The sequence below is a fragment of the Gymnoscopelus microlampas genome, assembly GCF_963454915.1.
Source record: "Gymnoscopelus microlampas genome assembly, chromosome: 1".
NCBI lineage: Eukaryota > Metazoa > Chordata > Actinopteri > Myctophiformes > Myctophidae > Gymnoscopelus > Gymnoscopelus microlampas.
This window is the reverse complement of record NC_139962.1, coordinates 45,293,792-45,318,582: the sequence shown is the minus strand read 5'-3', so window position 1 is coordinate 45,318,582 and position 24,791 is coordinate 45,293,792. Positions and strand designations below refer to the sequence as shown.

Sequence of the window (24,791 nt, the reverse complement as noted above, 5' to 3'; positions counted from 1 at the left end):
TGTCACACACACCTGTCACCACTCACGCACGCACACACACACACACACACACACGCACACACACACACACACACACACGCACACACGCGCACACACACGCACGCACGCACGCACGCACGCACGCACGCACACAAGCACACGCACACGCACACGCACACACACACAAAATGCAGAGTAGAATGGCAACAGGGAGCTTCCCAGTTAAACCAGTGTCTTTTGCCAGTGGGGCTAAGCTAGAGGGTGATTCATACTAAGTTTGTGAGTTTGTAAATCGTCTATTTACAGTGCACGGCATGGCGTGTAATTTATTATTAATCCATTAAGACCGGGAACGCATCTGTGTAATTTTATAGATTTCTTTGGCTATTAAAAAACGTATCTTACCCTCAGTGTTTTATGTGGCGTTTTATTTAGATATTTTCTTTTTTTACCAGACAAAAATAAGTAGTTGAAAATACAGCAACTGTGATCTGATACAGTGTCTTTCTGTCTATCTGTTGCTACAGGAACCACGGCTCCCGCCCTCCTCAACTCCACGTCCAATCAGCTCCTCCTGCACTTCCAGAGTGACATCAGCGTTGTGGCAGCAGGCTTTCACCTGGAGTACAAGAGTAAGCCAAACCTTTAGTGCGGGGGTCTTCAACGTTGTTCAGGCCAGGGACCCCTTAGCTGAGAGAGAGATGAAGCACGGACCCCCACTATGTTGTATAGAACTGTGTTGCAGACCTTTTCATACAGTAGATTATAGCTTCATAGACTTGTTTGACAGCACTATCTTTTCTATAGGGCATAGAGCAGTGGCGGCCATTTTCTGGTTCCACTCAAAAAAGCCAATGCATTTTCCCCATAGAGATTTCCAAAAATATTTATGTCAATTATTTGAAGCCTAGAATCAAGGCATCCAGGGTCCTGCTGAATCATGACCATAAAACATTTGATTATGTGAGAAAAAAACATTGAAAACCGTAAAACAAAGGGTATTTATTAAATATAGTATATCATATAATTAAATATTCAAAAAATAATTATCACAGAATAAAATGTTTTATGGTCATGATTCAGCAGGACCCTGGATGGCTTGATTCTAGGCTTAAATAATTGATATAAATATTTTTGGAAATCTCTATGGGAAAAATGCATGGACTATTTTTCAGTGGAACCAGAAAATGGCCGCCACTGCTATGCCCTATTAATGTGTTGGCTTTCTCCGAAAATAGCAGATCTACTAGCTCACAACGCCTCACAGCGCGAGGCGTTGTGAGCTTGTACTGTAGATCTGCTATTTTCGGTTGATGTGCCCATCTCACTAAGATTTGATACATTAGATACATGTACTCGCGTGCACACACACACACACACACACACAGACAGACAGACAGACAGACAGACAGACAGACAGACAGACAGACAGACAGACAGACAGACAGACAGACAGACAGACAGACAGACAGTACAGTACAGTACAGTATATAGACAATACTTATATAAGCTAAGCCTGTGATTCTCAAACTCCTGAATCTCAAGGATCCCCAGTTTGATATCCATTGACTCATTTATCACCGCTCTGTCAGTTGCATGTGCGTGATGTGTTTGCTTATTGCTCGAACATTATTTATTTATTAATCCTGACGGGGAAATTCAGTTTAATCTTTACTGCTGCTGAGATGGTCATAGTGGGCACTTGGAGGGGAGCAGTTTTGACATGTTTACTGGTTTACATGAATTTAAATCGTTGACCTACTGATAAGTACATTACATATGTTTTAGCAACATTAGGCCATGTACTGTACATATGTTTTAGCGACATTAGGCCATGTCTCTGAGATTTCTCCATAAAGGTCAACATAGAGTCAGTATTGCACTCTTAGTTTCTAATAATGTGATAATGTACTGTATGGTCTGAAAAGCAGGAGCCTTCTTGTCTGAGTGTGATGTATTTCCTTGGGCTATACAAAATATATTTGCCAAAAATAACACTGTGCTGCAATGCAACATTTTGTGAGCTTGTTGATTGACTATTTTAGGAGAATGTTCCCCCCATAATAGGAATGCTAGAGCTCAAGTGGTTAACGGAGAGGCGGCCATAGCTGAGTGGGTAGAGAGGCCGTCTGGGAAACAGAAGGTCCCTGGTTCATACCCCAGTCCCGGTCTACGTGTTGGATTGTCCCTGAGCAAGGCACTTACTGTTACCCTTAACTGCTCCCCGAGCGCTGTACTCATAGAGTTCACTGCTCCTAATAATTAGGATGGGTAAATGCAAAGGACACATTTCACTTCTGTGCAAATATACAGTGACAAAAATACCTCAAAGGAGAAATTATGATTATTATTAGAGGTGTACTGGGATAGTGGAGAGGAGTGTAGCAGTGGTGTACTGGTAGAGAGTAAAAGTATAATAGTGGTGTTCTGGTAGTGAGTAATAGTGTAACAATGGTGTACTAGTAGTGAGTAATAGTGTAACAATGGTGTACTAGTAGTTGTGAGTAATAGTGAAATAGTGATGTATTGGTAGTGAGCAATAGTGTAATGACTTCCAAAAGGCTTTTGACACCATCCACTGGGGGAAAATGACCATTCTCCGGGCCTATGGAGTTCCGCCTACTGCGTCAGGCACCCGGAACTATAGTGGCAAGCAAACTGACACAATGGTAGCCAACCCAGGGAAAAGCCAGGAAAGGCAAGAAGCGCACCACCTACGTCGATGCACTGCAGCGCGACAGCTTAGCTAACAACAATGTAGAGCTCAAGACCCTGATGTTAGATAGGAGAGTAGCGATTCAGGAATCCCGAGTTGGTGTTGGCTAGACCGCACTCTCGCATCTCTTTGCATCGCAATAGTGTAATAGTGATGTACTGGTAGTGAGTAATATTGTAATAGTGATGTACTGGTAGTGAGTAATAGTGTATTAGTGGTGTACTGGTAGTGAGTAATAGTGGTGTACTGGTAGTGAGTAATAGCGGTGTACTGGTAGTAATAGTGGTGTACTGGTAGTAATAGTGGTGTACTGGTAGTGAGTAAAGGTCCTTTCACACGGCAAGCGGCCAACGCGCCTATGTAATTCATTTTCAATGAGAGGCGGGCGATTATTTGGGACGCGTAGAGGGGCGGTGAGGCGAGCGGGCGCAGTCCCGTGAAATCTTCGCGCGCGTGCTCGTTTGTGCACACGCGCGAGGGGGGCAAGAGCTGGATTGTGGTGAGCTTTTGTTTTTTCCGCACCGCGCAGGAGGACAAAACAACAGTGATCGCGGCGCGATGCCCGCTGATCCGAGCGGTAACGCCCGCGTGAACCGCTTGCCGTGTGTTACGACCTTAATAGTGTAATTGTGTGGAGGTTTCAACGAAACGGGAGGTCCATCATTGCTCTCAAAAAATATGAAAAAACACTATGCTGTAGGAAACAGGAAGAGAGTAAAATGGTCAACCAAATGGAATAGTTTCATTGATCAGTTGTAAGTGTGTGTGTGTGTGTGTGTGTGTGTGTGTGTGTGTGTGTGTGTGTGTGTGTGTGTGTGTGTGTGTGTGTGTGTGTGTGTGTGTGTGTGTGTGTGTGTGTGTGTGTGTGTGTGTGTGTGTGTGTGTGTGTGTGTGTGTGTGTGTGCGCGCGCGCGCGCGCGCGTGTGTGTGTTTGGGTTACTGAACTGTTGGTACTGTGGGATCACATTGATTTCCTGGTAGGAAGCTAGATAATGAACACACACACACACACACACACACACACACACACACACACACACACACACACACACACACACACACACACGGATGGAAGAACCTGACTACGTGAGTGGAGAAACATAGCAAATGCAGATGCTTTCAAACAGGTGGACTAAGCAATTCATATTCAGTCATGCTTTGTGGCATGTATATAAATGCTGAGCAGGCACAGTTTATCTCAATGTTGGATCAAGAGGAAAAGATCTACGTGTCTGTGTATGAAAGAGGGTTCATTATTGGTGTTGGGGATGGCACAAGCTTCAGCTACAAAGACTGCTCAACTGGCTAGAGTTTCAATTGTGTCTAATGCATTCAGATCTATGGGTTAGGACATCACTCAGTATATAAAGGGTCGGAAATTGTGGTTGAAAGTGCACATTTTGATGACTGTGATGCTCATGCATTAAGACATGTAAGGAAAAACGGAAGAGAAACTAGTCCTCAGTGGATTCTAAGGTGACTGAAAATGTCAATGCACTCAGGACGTGATCAGACTGAACAAGATAGATTATAGTACAGTTGCACTGCATAAAGAACTCATTACAAAGACAAATGCACATTTGAGAGTTCAGCGGTGCAAGAACCACAGGTCTACAGAGATGTGGGGAAAAAGAGACATGGTCAGATGAGTCATCCTTCAGTGGGCGAGTGCCTGTGAGCCAAGAGAACGGTACAGAGACCTGAATGCTTGACCCAGACAGTGAGGTGGTCCGGTGGCTTGTTTACGTTGTCAGGGCCATTTTTCTGGCATTGGTTTGGGTCCACTTGTCCCCTTAGATGCAAGGGTCACTGCAACTCAATGCAAAGTTATTCTGAGTTATCATCTTTAACCTAAGATGAAACATTTCTATCCTGGTGGGAGTGGTCTCTTCATGCTTGTTGTGTTGACAAATTTGACCAAATTGACAAAGACAGTTTCTAATACAAGTAAGACGCGCAAATGCGGGAAGCGAACGCAGCTGGAAAATAACAATAAGAAGAATAGAAAGGAATGAGCAATTGTAGAGAAGTGGGTGGTACAGTTAAATTAGTGAGATGGAATTCTTATATATCCCAATAGATGAACTCGTGTAGATGCTTGTAGATGTGTTATTTTTGACTGTCGCTGCTATATTTTTCTCAGAGGAGTGTAATTAGTCACCCAGGGGCACAGGCGAATTTCAGCCACACTGTAGTGCATGCAGGCAATGAGAGCGTGAGTCACATGGGGGCAGCCAATGAGAGCGTGAGTCACATGGGGGCGCGGCTGCACACATACTGCACACACACAGAGACACACAGACAGCACGGTTTCATAGTAGGCTCCACTTGCGCGGAGGCGCGCCTTTCTCTGCTGCGTTCGCAACAAACATTGACTGTATATTTTCTGTTATAGATCGTTTTTCAGGTAGACTATCATTTTAGCAAGTTTATTTTATTCTAGTCTATTTAAAAGTTTGATTTAATAAGCACACATGACACACTATTAGACAAAGAATAGGTTGTTGACAAACTTACAATACAGTAAGTTGCAACTTCTATCACAGTAGGAATATACAAAGTAAATGTATTACTTTCGCGTACTTATAAACTCATTTTTAAAGATAGGATGGATAAGATGGGATAATAACAATATTTACATTTAAAATCAGTGTAAATACAAACACAACAATTTAAATATTAATACTAATTCAGGACAAGCAAAATAAAGATGAATCAGATGATTACAATATGAAATGTACAAGATCAGCCTATTGCCTAATGCCTATTAACAGACGTTGACTTCACTTGAATGTAACTATTTGAAAAGCAGTATTCTTAAAGCTGAGCAAAACAAACAATTGACTCTGACAAGCCAGCTCCATTAAGGCCCACTCAGCAGAATTGTAATAGCATCTGACCGTGTAGCAGTGTTATTATCATCTTTTATAGCTGTATTAAATGCATAAAAATTATGGCCATGAAATTCCACTCAACAGTAGTGTGACCACTCCAGTAGAGTAAGTAGTCACTTTAATGCATGTTGTTAATGTTGTGCTGATCTCAAACTCAGTTAAATGACTTTATGATTGCAGCAATTATAAACACATTCATCATTTAACACTTTATACTGTACATGATTACCCCAAGGTTATTTTCCGCCCCATGGCACAAGTTTGCCCAAGGAAGCTTTAGGGCAGTTTCATGCAGCAACAGACATGTTGCTAGCGGTTAATGCGGTCGAACCCGTCACATTAACCTTAGCTAGCTAACCCTGAACTAAACTTGGCTATAGCCCACTTTAGAAAGTACCGGCATGAAAGTACAAAGCACAAGCTCTCAGTTAACAGGGTAATTTAATTTCCACTAACTTTAAGAATGTGTAAAATAAAATAACAAAGAAACCTTTAGGGTATTAAGACTGTGTATTTGTTCGTCTGTGTATATGAGGCCAGGGTTCGGCTTGTAAAAAAACAAATAAAAACTGAGCGGGACATTTTCTTAACAACTGTCCAGGGACATTTGGGGAGCCTGGGATTTACATTGTGTTCATTTTCAGACTAATCATCATGTTCAGATGTTGACGATAATGGCGGTTCTAATGTTGAGGCCCAAGCATATTGTTCTTCCACAACTCACCCCCCCCCCCCCCGTCTGACCACGTCTCCAAAGCACATGGTCAAAGCCAATGTTAAAGCGCAAAGAGGTGATACTCATAATACTCATAATCTCTCTTTCTTTGGTTTGGCTATAGCCGTTGGTCTTACCACCTGTCCTGAGCCAATGATTCCAGCCAGTGGCATTAAATCGGGAGACAGATATATGGTCAACGAGGTTGTTGCCTTCAGCTGTGAACCTGGGTATACACTACAGGTAATTACAAAGGCAAATAGTGACACTTTTCAAACAGACATAAAGACACATATATTCATGGATCTACATGAATATACGTGTCAGTGAGGTGTTGACTTTCAGCCATGAGTGTACGAATGCAATTGTTTCACAAATGTCCTCTTCCAAGCCTTTTTGTATTGCTTTATATACAGTACTCTGAATAATTCAGCGTGGTTATTTGCATTGTTCTTAAGCTTCTTTCCTGTAGTATGTTCTGTGTAACCTGCTGTGATGTCACTTCCAGGGCCACTCTCATATTTCCTGCATGCCTGGAACTGTGCGTCGATGGAACTACCCACCTCCTCTTTGTATAGGTAACACATGCACGCACGCACACACGCACACACACCCCTCTGCCAAATAATTTGAGTCAAAAATTACTTAAACACAGATTTAGACTCTTCAAATACTATCATTCACCTAAAAGTCTGTGGTTCATACAAATCCAGTTAGCATCACAAGATTATTCCCTGGATTTGTCATTCTGGCCTCGCCAAGGTTTGCAATTAAATGGCAACTTCCCTCCGATATAGGCCTATGCTATGTGACCGTTTCAGCACCATGGACAGCGAATGAGCCTCCGAGTTGAGAGAGAAGGAAAAAAAGACACCCATTTCAGTTGAAATGGGTGAAACAAAGCAAAGGCCACCTAATGATTATTCAATAAAGTCGAGAGAGATAGAGAGGGAGGGAGAGAGTGTCTATTTCACCCACGCAATAGCCCGGAGAGGGAGAGAGACAGCCTATTTTACCCACACAATACCGCAGCCAGTGCTGGGAAGCAGGGTCACGTTTGTACTGCTTCGTCAATATAAGTGGTGCCTTGTGAGAACATTTCAGATAAGCCTCAGACTCCAACATGTCCAGTCCATCAGGTATGGGAGTATTGAACAAACGTGTGGGCATGAATTTCCGACTTGCATCGTTCCCGACTTGCGTGGTGACCAAAGGGCTCCGGTGTAGTTTGTCAAAATTTGTTGAAGTGTTGTCAAGATTTATAAAAAATAAAAAATAGAGAAAATAGCAGATCCACAAGATCAGTGAATACAGTGGTACTGTGAAAGCAGATTATGTTTGTACGCATTATACTGTAGACATGGGCTTCATAGGAAGTGTTAGCTGGTTATCTTGCCATCATGTGTGTGTGTGTGTGTGTGTGTGTGTGTGTGTGTGTGTGTGTGTGTGTGTGTTGCTAGCTCGCTGTGGAGGGGTGTTGTCTGAGATGAGTGGAGTCATCCTCAGTCCTGGTTTCCCTGGCAACTATCCTGGCAACCTGGACTGCACCTGGCAGCTCACGCTACCTGCTGGATATGGTAAAGTATTATGAGATTTAAGTAAGTAAGCCTTGCAGAGCCATGTGGCCCATAGGGCAGGAGCCTATCTCCTGTTTCTGTAGCGTGAGGCGGCATGATGTACAAGTACATCCCCCAGCCATGATGTACAAGTACACCCCTGGACATAACGCTAGTATGTCGCAGGGACTTGCCTCCACTTCAACCAGTGATGGGATTTAAGGGAGTCTGTAAATGGGATTTTCTGGCCTTCAGAGAGTGGTTTAGAGCAACACCCACATTATTAGTAGTAGTAGTAGTAGTAGTAGTGGTGGTGGTAGTAGTAGTAGTAGTAGTAGTAGTAGTAGTAGTAGTCATGTGCAAACAAAATATTGAAAACGAAAAACTAAAGTGTTATACTGTATTATAAACTTAAATTCAAACAGGCTCAGAAGTAATACATTGTATGAAACAAATGTTGAAGCACTTTAGTGCAGGTATGTAGAACATAAGTTTTGGTTGTGGTCAAGGTGCCGTCATGAGACATACTGTATGTGCCCAAGGCATACCAATGGGTAAGACCAATTCCGAAGGCACAGCTGTATTCATAGCAGAAATGTCCTTGGGAGAGAGGGGCAAAGGTAGGGGAGACGTTGATACTTAATGACTGTACCATTTGTATGTTGTAGGAGCTCATCTCCAGTTCCAGAACTTCTCATCTGAGGACAACCATGACTTCCTGGAGGTCAGAGCGGGGCCACAGCACAGCTCTGCTCTCATTGGACAGTTCACCGGTTCTGTGATCCCGCCTCCTCTGCTAAGCACAACCCATTTGACCATCATTCACTTCTACAGTGACCACTCAGAGAACAGGCCAGGGTTCAAACTCACCTATCAGGGTGAGTCCCTACACTTCCAATTAATCAGTGCAGAGAAATCTTGTCTAATCTTGTACAAATCTGAGAACAAAACTTATTTAACACATTGGGTGCCAAAACCGTATATCTACGGTTTTGTAAATAGTCGCGTTGAGTGCCAAAACCGTAGATCTACGTGAAGAGATTTATTTATTTATTTTCCACGTGGGGCGCTCTAACGCAACTTTGGAGTGATTCGCGGAGCTTGAAAGAAGGAGAGGACGGAAGTGGATCCATGCCAAAAAAACGTCCGCACTCATTATAATTCCTTGAGAAAAAGCTTCATATCTCCATTTCTTTTTTAACGTGTTGGAAACGACACGTTTTCGATGGGTGATCGCTCTGCAATGGAGGATCGCATTAGAAATATTATTGTTCCAGGCTTTAGTCGGGACCCTCGACCGTCGTGCACGCAGCTTTTTTATTTTTAGCGGTGCCAACCGCTCTACACGTGGCTTTGACTCGGTGTCTGTGTGTCTGTGTGTCTGTCTGTGTGTCTGTGTGTCTGTGTGTCCGTATGAGCCCGGGATGAGCACGGCAAAGAAGCAACACATACAAACACACGCACACACACACACACACACACACACACACACACACACACACACACACGGACTTGGAGATTGCCTATGCCATCTCTCCTCTCATTTGCCACACGTGCCACCGGTTATCAAAGAGGGGTCCAGGGACCCCCAGGGACGTCCGCCCGTATGAGCACGGGATGAGCACGGGATTTTAAACAGCTATAACTCCAGTTTGCAGCATGCCACCAAGTCCAAATTTGGTATGTGGACTTAGACCACCAATACGGGACGAGCATGAATTGCTCAAGCCCCGCCCCCTCTGTCTTCCCATTGGCTGGCCTTTAAACAGCCATAACTCAAGTTCGCAGCATGCTACGGAGTACAAATTTTGTACATGGACTAAAACCACCAATAGGGACAAACTGTAATGACTTAAGCCCCGCCCCCTCTGTCTGCCCATTGGCTGGGCTTTAAACAGCCATTATTCCAGTTTGCAGCATGCTACCAAGTACAAATTTGGTAAGTGGACCCAAAGGCACCGCTTCCATCACACAGGGTGTGATTTTTTTTTTAACGTTTTGTTTATTCATTTTTGTACTTTTACATACTATGCACGCAGCTTTTGTTTACATCACCGTCCACGTCGTGGCGTCTACAGCCGTAAACAGCGCGACGTAAGCGGTAAGAATGCCTCTGGCACCCAAAGTGTTAAATGAGCAGGTGGGTTTATCATTTTATGTTATTTTTTTATTAAACACATGGGTGAACTAGATTGCCACTGAAATAACTAAAAGAGGAAATAGCAGAAGGCTGCCAAAATCCTATAGGCGAGAGAGACTGTATGATCTTATTGAAATTATGTCCGGTGTCAAAATGGTAAACCCATCTGACGATCATATGAACAGATTGTGTGTGTGTGTGTGTGTGTGTGTGTGTGTGTGTGTGTGTGTGTGTGTGTGTGTGTGTGTGTGTGTGTGTGTGTGTGCGTGCGTGCGTGCGTGCGTGCGTGCGTGCGTGCGTGCGTGCGTGCGTGCGTGCGTGCGTGCGTGCGTGCGTGCGTGCGTGCGTGCGTGCGTGCTGTGTGCAACATACTGCCTTATATCCGGCTCTGCTGCTATCTATAAAGGGACAGTTGCATCTTTCAAGTCAGGTGTAGATCTCACTCTTGCTGAGGGGGGCTGTTTCAGACCTTTTGGTCACCACGGGCCACAAGAGGATGTGGGTCACCTAGGAAAACAACTTCTTTATCTAAGAGATAAATGTGCATGATGCCTATACTTCTTAAAGATCAGTGCACACATGCTTTATACAACAGAGTTATATGCTGAAATATACCACATACCTTGGTGCTTAGGGGTGAGAGTATTTGACTTTCATTGTCTTACTTGGCGTTTGTCCCTATGATGGACTGGCATCCTGCCTTTTGTATAGTTCAAGTGCAGGAACAGGAAATGTGCTTGTGGTGGCTAATGGGTCAGCTTGAATAGTGCATGTAGAATCTAGGTCTTTGCGCTCACAAAGAGCGTATGGTCTGGTTGGGCCACCAGGCACACAACATTGCTTAAGTATAGGTGACCTGTACAAACTGACACAAAAATGACTGTCTAGAGGTGGATGTCTACTTAGGGTCCACTTTGTGTCTGCGCGAATATAGTGGATGCAAAGTGGTGCCGTCAGAAATGATTTGGCAAATATTATGGGCTTATGAACTGGATTTAACTGAGAAAAATGTTTTATAGCACCAGTGTCAAACATATTGAGTGCATTTGTTATGTTCTTGCAAGATAATTTTACATAATCTGCTCTTGACTTGTCAGTTGTCTGTTTGAGGTGCCGTAGATTTATAGGTTGATTACATTACATTACATTACATTACATTACAGTCATTTAGCAGACGCTTTTATCCAAAGCGACTTACAATAAGTGCATTCGCCGCACCTCCCGCACAAGGACATCAGTTTCCTTCCATGACACTGTGAACTAGAGGTGTAACGATATAGTAACTGCATCGAAAAATCGTTTTGAATTTTCAACGATCTACTATATGGATAGGCAAATGGCTAAATATCGTATCGTTTGACTTTGTATCGTATCGAATCGTTCTGCAGTGCAAATAATCAATTATATCAATACTAAGTACTTTTAAGAAGAAAAAAAGAGAAAGAGGGGTTAATATCCAGTATCCAGGTATTTATTTTTCACACACAATTTTTGAGTAAATAATTAGTTACTATATCGAGTTTAAATCATCGAATCGAATCGTATCGTTCTAAATTAACCTGTCCTGTGTCGTTCATGTATCGTATCGACTAAATCACTGAATCGAAACGTATCGTATCGTTCTAAATTAACCTGTATCATTCATGTATCGTATCGACAACCAAGTATCGTGATACGTATCGAATTGTTGTTAAAGCGTATCATTACACCCCTACTGTGAACACATTACCAGTACACCGTTGCACTGAGTGTGGCACACTGCTCACTGATTTGATTGGTCGTGATTGACTCAATCTGCAACATACCCACTGATAATATATTCAGTGTAATGCAACCTACCTCACCACTTTACCAAACGTCTGTCGCCACGCCCCTCCCACCACACTTGCTTCATGCCAGTTACCCCAAAATAGTGCCCATTATGGCAGATGGAGAGTGAGAGACAAGAGTCAATTGGAAGGGGGTGAGTGGGAGTCAAATACGTAAGGAGAAACGGGAGAGAAACAGACAGAAAGCCATTGGGGGGAAGAGATGGCATGTGGTGACATCAGTGGTGTTGATGATTCTCCTCTAAATAGACCTGTGATTCTGACTTTACACAAGCATGTTCTAACACATCATTATCATCGCTGGTGGGCGGAAAGCTTGTATGTCCAAAACCGTTACTTTTTAGGAAATGGAAAGAAGAACCTGTGTTTCTATATATGTAATTTAGTTATTATTTGGTTAGAAGCTGTGGTTAATACTTTTCATTGGTTAAATATTTATCCACAGATAGACTTAACCATATTTAAACTGGCGTCCCTATTTTGGGCATGTTATTATAAAAAATATATTTAAAAATGTTTGACCTATTAGGTCAAACATTTTTAAATATAATTTTTATTTTATTTTATTTGGAAAATAGCCGATCAAGCTGTAGAACTGAGCTTGTAGATTGGCTCATTTTGTGCAACACTATCATACTGTATGAAGTATAAAATAGGGCATTTATTTATAAAAAAAAAAACAATAGATGAAATGTGGAGATACAAGATTCCTGCCCGTCAGCGATGATGGAAGTGTGAGACGAAACAGGGAGAGATAAGAGGGAGGGATACAGATCATTTTTCCATGTAAGACAGAAAACCTTCAAGAAACTTGGGGAATAAACCTATAGTTTATTTGGATTGGATTCTTCTGTTTGGCTTGTGTGGTGGCGATATTGGACTGTCAAATATCGACTTATCATTTCATGACTGTATGGGTTCCATTTGCTCTGTCCCCACACCATTGTCTTTGATCTCAGTAGTTAGGTCAGATAAAGGGCCACAAAACCACCTGTACAAACAAGCCATGCCAGGGGGGTTACTGTCATGCTGCAGACTGTATGAGTGTGGTTTGCAGAGGTTAAATACTGCTCAAAGAGGAGTTTAGGAGGTCTTAGGGCACAGTGGGAGAAAGAGAGAGAGTTGCCAGCGGCGTCAGGCTTAGTGGGACAGAACGGAGAAGAGAAAGCATGTTTGTTCTCGATTCTGTTGGATTCAGAATAAACGTAATTCTTATCAGCTTCACTTTGCTATGGACAATATAATTTTCCCGCCACACTTGATGCAAGGGATTCTGTACTGAGAGCCCTATTTAGAAGATCTATATGGTGTCTAACGCAGGGCACAAAATACGTCAGGTGTCTCCCTCAATTTCGCTAGCTCGGCGACAAAGGGTGGTGTTAAGCCTCTGAATTAGTCATGGGTGTGTTTTGAGCATAACATACAGTAAATTAGATCAATCAGAGTGTCTTCTCTTTAATAGCTAGGTGCACTCAGGTACGCTTGAAACTTGGCACATTGTTAGTTAAATAACAGATTGGAAGAATACTGCAGAGACGAAAACAAATTTCTGCTGAGGGACGGTGTGTGGGCGACCATCAAGCAGCACTAATAATGTGTTACAGCCAAAGTATTTCAGGAGACATTTATCTCCAAGACTCATCTGCGATATCTTGACATATAAACTTCACATTGCTCATTCTCAGTTATGTCCTTCTTCATTTACATTAAGCCACCATCCTGCGCATCACTGTGTCGATATAAATGACGTCTGTGTTTATTACCACTAGAGTCTCATCTTGATTTATTTTCAGATGTAAGCATACACAGGCATGGGACTTTAATTTTTTTTTCTAATCTGTTTTTTTTTTAATCTGCTTAAATTATTCTCTCTCTCTCTCTCTCTCTCTCTCTCTCTCTCTCTCTCTCTCTCTCTCTCTCTCTCTCTCTCTCTCTCTCTCAGCCTATCAGCTTCAGAACTGCCAGGACCCCTCCCCCTTCCCCAATGGTGACATCATCAACACCGACTACAGCGCAGGCCAGTCTATAACGTTCCAGTGTTATCCTGGTTATGTTCTGATTGGACATCCAGTGTTGACCTGCCAGCATGGAACCAACAGGAAGTGGAACCACCCTTTCCCACGTTGTGAGGGTAAGAGAGGTCCTCTCTGACGGTACCTTGATATTCATTATTTATTTATTTAGTTGTTTGAGTCCTCCCCACACACGTGTGTGTGTTGTCACTGCTGTTGTAACCTACTGACTCACCTGCCAGTGAGGAGCCCCCACCGGGAGGATGTAGAACCTTCATCCTACTCCTCCTGCCCAACACTCCCTGCTGACAGGTGCCGCCCCAGCCTGTAGGATTACCAAAAAGTGGAAGAGCCAATCAGCGTCTGCGCTCAGGGCCCTATGATTGACAGACACTGATTGGCTCTTCCAGTTTTTGGTAATCCTACGGGCTTGGGCGGCAGGATTACCAAATCGGCAACACCCAGCGCTTAGGGCCAGACCAGTCTGCAGAAGACACATGATAATGTGAATTCACGCGACCGGGATGGTTTACCAGGCAATATTTAAATGTCACCAAGACTCTCCGACAGCTGGCATTCTCAGAATCCTTCCTCTTTATTCTTTCCGTTTTTCTTGGTTTAATATTTGTGCTTTTGTCTCATGCTAGCCTACTGGTTGTCAGCAAACATGCACACTGTCTCCACTTCACAACCACAACAAGAGAAAACTAAATTATGCTCCATCGCACAAAGGTGTTGCTTGCCGAAAATAGCCGACCTTCAAGCTCACGACCTACAAACGTGTTGCATACTCCTGATACTGAACACTCAACTATAGCAATGAGTACTATCAGAATATAGAACTATTTTAACCAAAGAAAATCACTTCCTGTCAAAGCAATGCCCCCTTAAGGCCCTCAGACAGATTTGTGCTTGTGTGTTTGCAGTAGCTCTTCATGTCCATCCATCAGGCATGAGTGTTACAGCAGAACAGATGCCTTAGATAAGTCAGCAGTGATATTCACATTGGCGTGGGGCTGTTGCGTTGCCAGCAGCATACCCCATCTCTACTGAACATGTTGGCACACTGCTTTCATCATCCACTTGTCTTTCTCCAGTGTTCTTGTATTTACCAAAATGTTCCCAAACTGGAGCCGGAGACCTTAATGTTAATGGGGGGGTCTTCAAGTTCTTGATACTTGATTCGGTTCCCAACATGACAGGTTTTCAGGCTAACCGTGCTGTCTCTGTAGCATGCTGTGTATGGTGTGCTCAGTTATCAAGCATCAAAGCTACACTGTTGGCACGCCTGCTTTGTTACCAAGTGATTTGAAGACATTGAGGTAGCAAAAACAAAATATTGTTTATTCATAAGCTGGTCCAGTCTCATTGACTTCAAACTGCATTCAATGTAACTTCCGTTCGCAGTTTGCCACCCAGTCAGTATGTGTACCGTTACAGCCATTATAACAACATTTTAGAGAGTTGTTTTACATGTATTTTCTATTTTGTTTCCTTTCTTTTTCATTAACAAATCAATTGAATGTTTTAATAGATTTTTTTATAATCAACTAAATCGATTAATCTGATTAACCACAATGCCCTATTTAAAAAAAATATATTTTTTAATGGATTATTTTACCGATTATCGATTTAAAAAATAATAATTTATTAGATTGATTGTAGTTCAATTAACTGTTGCACCCCTAATGCTAACCTCTCCCCCTTCTCTACAGCTCCATGTGGCTATAATGTCACGGCTGAAAATGGCACCATCTATTCACCTCAGTATCCCAATGAATACCCCAACTCCCAGGACTGTATCTGGCTCATCAGCGTTCCTCACGGACATGGGATTTATATCAACTTTACCTTACTGCAGACTGAGCCTGTCACTGATTACATCGCTGTCTGGTAAGTCACATACACTCACACTCACATGCGCACGCACGCACGCACGCACGAACACACGCACGAACGCACGCACCCACATGCAAACACACAGCACAACAAACACACAAGCCACTTTGCTGTGTTATCCCCGCTCTATCCGCATCATGTCCAAGTAGGTTAAGTATTTGTGGCTCATAATCTGGTCTCGGTAAGAGAGGACCCCGACCTTCTCCTTCAATGGTCAAGTGACACGGGTCGTACATTTATGAGTCCTCTGGCTGAGGAACATTACCATAATTAAAGAAGCACTTCACACATTTTCAACCTTATCTTCGTGTAATTGGTCCTCACTAATACTCATTATAAGATGGCACCGTTTCTGTCTGTGTCTTTCTCATTTGCAGACCTTGAAAAGGTCAATCATGCTTTTATTTCATCATTTGTACATGCTTTTCAAGCCTGTCCATGTCAAGGACCCAAATTGATATGTATTTGGCCGCCGACCGCCACCTGAAAACATTTTGTTCCAGGGAGATAAGAGAAGATTATGTGTAAAAAATGTTGAAGATATTTTTAAAAGTTTCAAAAATAGCCGATGAATAAAATAGGGTTAAAATGGTAAAACAGATTTTCATCCTACATTAACAAATTTTGTTGTGGACCACCTCAAGGACCCCTGGGGGATTCCTCATTTTGAGAACCACTGGTTTATACTACACTACTATAACTCCCTATCCTCAAGGATCATGTAAAATACAAAAAAGAACAATCTCCCGTCTCCAACTGGTGCAAAAGTGACCCGCTTTAACCAATTCTAAGAAACGTGACCACATTACACCCATCCTTGCTTCTCTTCACTGGTTGCCTGTGAGTTTTGGAATTGAATGTTAGATTCTACTGATGACTTCTAGCCTGGGCTAGGCGTTGGCTAGGCTCCTTTTTAGATATGCTGGTCCAGTATGAGCCTGACCGCAGCACAAACGTTTTACACGCACGCGCGCCAAACACACTACAAAATTTTACTTTGCACCACTCTCTTTCTTAGACACTCTTATACAAATTCAAACACTGGCATACACACGCAGGCACTAGGGCATTAACAGAATAATCGAATATTCGAATATTCGACTATCAAACCGACTATTCGACTATCAAACCACTATTCGATTATTCGATAAAAAAAAATAAAAAAATAAAAAGTTTTTTTTTTTTTTTTTTTTTTAGATTTTTTTTTTTTTAGTGGCTTTTCTGCAGCAGACACGCAGCTGTGAGCTCTGGTGTGACGTCAACTCGCATTCCTTGAGTCCAGTCATCAATGTCATTGAAAAAAAAAAAAAAAAAAAAACTTTTTTTTATTTTTTATTTTTATTTTTTTTATTTTTTTATTTTTTATAATCAAATCGATTAATCGAATATTCGAATACTTATAGGTCGAATAATTCGAATACTAAAAATCACTATTCGTGAATGCCCTAGCAGGCACACACACACACACACGCACATGCACACACACACACACACACACACACACACACACACACACACACACACACACACACACACACACACACACACACACACACACACACACACGTCACACACACACACACACACACACACACACACACACACACACACACATACACACACACATAAAGAGAAACATAAATAAATGTATAAAATATTCATTTTCATTCATAGCATGGAGGATGATTTTATCAATCCATGGGCGCCACTGTGACACGTTTGTTTGATAAGAATATGGGTTGGTTATATTTAGCAGTGTCATCGGGTTCCCCAGCATAGTAAGTAAGTGACTGTGTGAACACGGCAGTAGGATGCTTATGACCTGTCATTACTTTCATATGAGGAACACACTTAACCATATGAACCCTATAGCGGCCCTATTGTGAGCATCTCTTAATAGGCGAACATTCTGGGAAAATCGATCTACTGACGATGCATCACAATTAGGCATGTAACGATTCACTCAACTCACGATACGATTCGAATCACGATTCGAGGTTCACGATACGATTCTTCACGATTTTTTTACGATTTTTTTAGCACATTTATTTTCCAGACAAATTACTGAAAACCTTGATTATTTATTTTACAAAAATCATGTATTTAAAAAATATATATTTTCTCTTCTCCTCTTTTTAATACATGAAATTAAATAAAGCCTTTTTATTCACGAGGTCCATGCATTAACTGTCACATTAAGACATATACTTTTTTATTTGTAAAATAATAACTTTAAATATATAAGTCTTATGAAATAAATGAATTTTAAAACATATATCCCAGATGAAATGAATTATAAAGAAAACCTTCAAATAAACAAACTAAGGCTTAGCCTTGGGATTTACAAGTTATTTTTTTATCTATGCTACATTCTCAGCATTCTGTATAAAACAACACATTTATGTACAGTAATAAGGGAAACTGTTTTAAAGTGCTCCAAATGAGATTAGATAAGAATTAATTGATTAACATCAATGAAATTCGCTATATATCTGAAAGACAGTGTTGAAAGGAGTTTGGTGTTGTCAGCGGTCTGATACAATTGTTAAATTATTAAATTAGATTATTATTCATTGTACTCTGCAGCCGCACCGAGGAGCTCCAGAATTAGCCGTTTTCATTAAGCCTTATCAGTTGTATGTTTCCTACAGAGTTTAAATCAGACAGCTAACAACGTCGTCAGACGGGGGAGGGGGTAAACGGTATAGTTTGGGCAATTCATCAATCAAATAAACATGTTTACATGCGACGCACATTTCCCTCTTTGTGCAGTGCGATCGCCTAGTTGTTTAGATTTCATAGCCTGAGAGGACATGAACCCCACTCTGCCGTTCATAGCCTGCTGTTCAGTGAGTGAAGAAGAGACAAACGCAGGCAGCTATGGTGGCCCTGAGGGGACAAAATAGTAGGCGGAGAACAAGGTAGGGAGTCTGACTCGATTACGCCCTCTGCTGGTTGCATCGCGATGTCATATTTTATTGCATCGATTTAAATCGTCACCACTTTGAATCGATTTAAATCGATATACGATAAATCGTTACATGCCTAATCACAATGCAACTTGTTTTGAGCTTGTATTGGTAGATCGGCTATTTTCTGCTGAGTTTTGGTGTAGAGACCTGGGAGACCCCGGTCAACAAAGAATATAGTGGCATATATGTCATAACAGGCGAACATTCTGTGAAAATGGCACATCTACAAACTCACAACATGTCTCGTTATGACGTGTTGTTAGCTTATAGCTTGGCTGTTTTGGGCGAAGAGATTTGGTTTAGGGGGGAAAAAGGTGGGGGCCAGGTACAGACCCTTGGGAGACCCCGGTATCCACCTGTTTCTTGGCTGTGTGTTTTCCACTTCTTGTCGGATTTCATTGGATATCATTAGTCATCTGACCGGTTTCATTGGATTTCATTGGATCAAAAGACAGGAAGTGGAACACAGTGAAAAGCCTAGGAAACAGGTGGATACAGGATTTAAGTGGTTAAATATGTCTATCAGAGTTTGTGAGCATATCTGCATTTCACTGCATATCATAATATATAAAGCCAGACACAGAGATCTCTGCCTACCATACATCTGTATTCAATGTAGGGGCTTGAAATGGGTGGAAATAATTAGGAGAGTGATTTCTGTGGGCCACTGGTGGGATGCAAGGGTATTGCAAGTGGGCCCCCAAATAATTGGCAAAACACAATAGCATTAATACACTAATTGCTTGACATTCATAAAATGCACGCAGCCCACCCATCTTAACCCATTCAATCCGGGAACACATCTATGTCATTTTAGATGTCTTTGGCTATTCAGATATACAAGCTCATAGCACTCTACTCAGTGCCGTGCTATGAGCTTATTATAGATCTGCTATTTTTGAAAAATCGTGAAAATTCGCGAAAACCTTATATATATATTCTACTAAATATCTTCTAAATCCTAACCGTTTTTTTAAAACTTATGTTGCTATAATATCAGTGGTTCTCAAACCTTTTCATGTCAAGGACCCCCAAAAGGATATGTATTTGGCCGCGGACCCCCTATCTCAAAATATTTTGTAATAGGGACCCCCAGAATGTTTGATTTTTCAAAAATAGCCAAAGAAATCTAAAACGACAGAGAAGCGTTCCCGATTGAATGGGTTAACCCATCCATCACCACTTAACATGGCAGCTGGTTACCGTCTTAAGTGGTGAGAGGGGGGAACTCTTTCAAGATGTTCAAGTGGGCCCTGATCCAGAAAAGGTTGGGCACTGCTGAATTACAGGGCAAACTGCATTGCGGAAACCAATGCAAAAACCTTACATTCTTCATATTGGGATGGTAATGTGGAATCATGTTTGGTTCTCAAAGCAGTATAAGCAGGTTTGTTGGCAGAGGTTTTCTTTGCTATTCCAGCCACTACATTGCATTTGGATGTCACCAGACTTATTCATAGGCGGAGATCTCAGAACATCTGGTTAACTGTCCTCACTGTTTTTTACATTGTTATAGACAGAACCTGCTACTACATGGCCTCATCGTAGCATGCCACACACACGCACACGCACACACACACACACACACACACACACACACACACACACACACACACACACACACACACACACACCCACACACACACACACACACACACACACACACACACACACAAATATATTAGTAGCAATATACACTCATCTGCCAACAGCATGGTTGATAGAGCCCAGCTACACATGGATCACGATCCCATTGACTCTCCCCACACACACACCATCTCTCTCTCTCTCTCTCTCTCTCTCTCTCTCTCTCTCTCTCTTACTTGTACTCAGAGACACAGACTCGTATGCTCTCACACGCTGTGATGCACATCCACACACCTTCTTGCAGTCATAATGAAATTCAGTGTGGAACTAGAATTGTAATACAGGGAGTGTGAGAGTAATGCATTTACAATGGGACCACTGCCCGATTCAATCTTGCTGGCTACCATGGCTGTATTTAGACTTGTGGGAGGGCTTGGGAACTCGGGTAGTAATGACGGGATTCAGTGGGGAGTGGGAAATGTAATAACCGGAGTGGTAGAGCTTGACATTCATTCCAAGACCCAACAGGACTTGACAAGTTTGGGTCAGGTCAGGCTAAACTTCTCACTTAATTGCCTGAGCTCAGAGCTCAGATCATATTTTTTGTTTGAGAATATTATTGAAAGATCCTTTTTTATGAGGAAAACTTCAGAACCAGCCTTTAGTCTTTTTGGTTTTAGATGAACAAAGATGGTTTGGTTTGGTTCTGGAGCTAAATGATTTAGATTTGGGTGAAGTCGTGCTTGGATTTTCAGGGCAGTCAGCCTCTGGGGAGTGGGCGGTCGGACTGCCTGGAGGAATGTAATATATTTACAATGGGCCACTGCTCCCTTCAATCTAGCTACTGTAGCTACCAGGACCACGGATAGAACTATGGAGGGTCAATGGACTTGGTTAGTTTGCAGTGGCAAATAGATTTTGGTGATGTCTGTCTGTCTGTGTTGGCAGGGTGCATAGGGAAAGATTTGAAATTACCTCCAGATCTTAAGGCACCAAAACCTATATCTGTGACATTGGACTGGATTACTGTATTCACAATGGACAAACGGCACATTGTGGTCTTTACATAGATGGACTAGGGACTGGGTAGTGGTACCTGTCTCTAACCAGGGTTGTAGGGCTGTCAATACATTTGCCTGGTCCACTGTTCACTTCATCTTGCTTTCAGGATCTAGGAGGGTTATCAGAGATAAATGTTCTCCCTAAACAGAATGGGTGTGTGTCTGAATTTTAAATGGTTATTAAAGCTTGAGCATTGCTCACAGGGGATCTTTTTGTCGATCAATTAAATTCAAATCCTTTTGTCTGTCTTCTAATTATATATATATATATATTATTATTTATTTTTTTTAATTAATGTGCAGGCTGGTAGGAATGTAAGATTTATGGAAGATGCAATTTTATAATAATATTCTCAAAAGAAAGACCTTCATTTTGCTTCGCTCCAAACAGCTATACAGAAGCTGCATACTGTACTTCAGTGATTTCAGCCTAGGTGGAACAAATTCAGTTACCTATAGTCTGATTTATACACTGTCATGGAGTATTAATTAAGCATATCTGTGCTCATCTGGTGCTCCATCATATCAACCATGGAGTTTTGTTTGTTTTTTTGAAAGTTTTGGACTGAAATTAATTTGCTGTGTGTTCATTTGACGCTCTCTGGAGGTAGGTGTTTTGGGAGGTAGGAAATGTTTTATGATTTAATTTTAAGTGGAAAAGGAAACCTTGTGGTGCTAATAGGCCAATGTGAAAAGGGTAACATTTCTTCCTCTGCCTAGTGGGAATGTGTGTGCATTCATGATTTGAGGCATTTTGTTGCAAAAATGTGTTTTGCTAAATTAGACCTGCTGGTGGCGCCTTTCAGCCTGGCGGAGACAACAATGGAGTCGGATAGAACTTTGCTGAACAAATGTCGGCAGCACTAGATGGCCGTATGGCTGTGTTATTGCACCCCCTAAGATGATCATAGCACCCCCACTGCACCTCTAACACATGTCTGTATTGTTGTATGACTGAGACACAAATGTGCATATATTTCTCACTCAAATAAGGCTTAAAATTGTGTTCGCGCTGTGACGGCCCCTTGGCCTTAGAGCAGTGTCCATGGGTGTTCATGGGATCCTCTGGGGAGAGTCGTTAGTGGGGAATCCTGCACACCTGGGTGGGGTGATTGCTCACCCTATATAATGGGGCCTGAGTCTTCATTCTCTCTCTCCCCTTGGTTTGGTTTGGTTGCTTTGGTTCTTTGAGTTGGTTGTTTGCTTTGATTACTTTGCTTTGAGTTCTCATACTTTCATACACTTGCACATAGCACTGATCTATTGATAACCTACTTTATTAAGTTGATTCCTATTACTTTATTTACTATTGCTTTTTCTAAATAAATCTACTAATTCTTGAAACTGACGTCATGTGTGGTCTCCACTTTGTCTACCTTTATTCTTGGTCATGACAAATGGGGGCTCGTCAAAACAAATTTGGTCATATGGAGTGGAGTATCACACATGGCAGTAGTTTTTTTTTTGGAGGGCATTTTTGGTTAGTTTGATGAAATGGGGAGGTTTAACTAATCCTTTTTGGGCTTGTTGGGTTGAGGTAAACTGATAACATAAACTAAAATTGGGAGTGGCATTAGGTAGAACTGGTTCTCCTCGAGGGGGCAGCAGTGACAGAGAAAACGTAGAGCATCCTAAAATTCCCCTTCCCTACATCGGCTCGGGATCACGTCTCAGGGCTTATTGGGGGTCGCTGTGTATACAGTTGCCTTCCAACCCCTGAGGTTACAGTGAGTAAATACCCCCCGCAAGTATCTGTACGAAGAGGGGGAAGGGGAGAACTGGTATTTGGAGCCACTAGTTTGGTTATGAAGTTTGCCTCAAGTCTGATTTTTTTTTATTTTCTTTGGTTTGGTATGGCTGCCAGTGTAGAAGAGTTTTTTAAGTCTCCATCTGAGGAGTTACTGGATCACTTTACTAAGGACCAATTGAATAATATTGCTCAACATTATTCTATAGACATTGACACCAAGCGTACAAAAGAAACCATTAAAAGTATCATACGGGCTAACCTGGAGGATTCTGGGGTACTGGTGAAGGAGGGAAGTAAGGGTGGTGAAAGTGAGATGGCTGGGCTAACATTTGAACAACAGAAGGCGCTGTTAATGTTAAAAATGGAACATGAGAAGGACATGGAAAAAATGGTAATGTTAAAAATGGAACATGAGAAGGATATGGAAAAAATGAAATACAAAAAGGAACAAATGAGACTGGATTTGGAACTGCAAAAAATAGGATTGATAAAGGAAGGGAAAATGTCTGCAACTGCTTTAGGCGAGGGATCCTCTGGTTCTCGGTTCAATGTTGGAAGTAACTTAAAGTTAATGCCTAAGTTCAATGAAAAGGATGTGGACACATTTTTTTGTATGTTTGAACGTGTGTCTGTTTCCAGAAGCTGGCCTGAGCAGGAACAAACTCTAATGTTGCAGTGTGTCTTTACGGGTAAAGCACAAGAGGCTTACTCGGCACTGTCTGTAGAGGATTGCAAAGACTACAACAAGGTAAAGGCAGCTGTATTGAAGGCCTATGAGTTAGTTCCTGAGGCATATCGCCAATGTTTCAGAGAAGGGCGTAAAAATGATGGACAGACACATGTCGAATTTACACGGGATTTGTTGTCAAATTTTAACCGTTGGTGTTCCTCATCTGGAGTAAAAAGTTTGGAAGAGTTGGGTGATTTGGTAGTTCTAGAACAGTTAAAGCTGTCTGTTCCGGATTATATTGCAACCTACATTAATGAACGCAAAGTCAAATGTCCTAGTGAGGCTGCAGTGTTGGCAGACGAATATGTTTTAACACATAAGCGTATCTTTGTGGATCGAAATGTGGAGAAATTCCAGAAACCCAACTCTGCAGTACATCAATTGGAACGCCAGGTTGATGGTAGAAGTAACTCAGACCAATGTCATTATTGCCATGAAAAGGGACATTGGTTAAAAGACTGTCCTTTGCTAAAAGAGAAAAGTTCATTTGTGAAGTCAGTTGGTTTGGCTGCATCCATTCATAATCCCATTGTTGGGGAGGCAGCAGAACTGGTGGCTCCTTTTCAAATGCATGTCAAGCCAATAGACATTTCAGATATTGAGTTAGGTTATGCTCCATTCATGTCTGATGGGGTGGCAAAGTTAATTGGGAGTGAAAAGGAAGTTCCAGTCAGAATATTGCGGGACTCAGGATCTTTACAAAGCTTTGTAAGAGAGGCAGCACTGCCTTTTTCTCCAGGTTCGGATACTGGGGTCTGTATTCCGGTTAGAGGGATGGGCCTGCAAACTCTGTTGGTGCCGGTGCATAAAATGTTTCTGTCCTGTGATCTGGTGCAGGGAGATGTGAATGTCTGTGTTCGTCCCGAACTGCCAGTTGAAGGAATTGACATAATTTTGGGAAATGACTTGGCAGGTTCCCATGTTTGGGCAAATGATATCAGACAAGAAGAA

The 24,791-nt window shown here is 42.0% G+C and overlaps 1 protein-coding gene across 1 annotated transcript in view; it reads left to right on the top strand.

Moving 5' to 3' along the window:
• LOC311051108 (CUB and sushi domain-containing protein 1-like) overlaps positions 1 to 24,791 on the top strand; it is a gene marked incomplete at its 3' end in the record, with an annotated part of 707,106 nt that overhangs the window by 580,915 nt on the left and 101,400 nt on the right. The window contains exons 39-45 of the mRNA XM_084065507.1: positions 507 to 611; positions 6,429 to 6,547; positions 6,813 to 6,882; positions 7,765 to 7,881; positions 8,529 to 8,738; positions 13,772 to 13,960; positions 15,557 to 15,734. Coding sequence (XP_083921633.1) covers positions 507 to 611; positions 6,429 to 6,547; positions 6,813 to 6,882; positions 7,765 to 7,881; positions 8,529 to 8,738; positions 13,772 to 13,960; positions 15,557 to 15,734 — 988 coding nt within the window. The remainder of the gene's footprint in view (positions 1 to 506; positions 612 to 6,428; positions 6,548 to 6,812; positions 6,883 to 7,764; positions 7,882 to 8,528; positions 8,739 to 13,771; positions 13,961 to 15,556; positions 15,735 to 24,791) is intronic.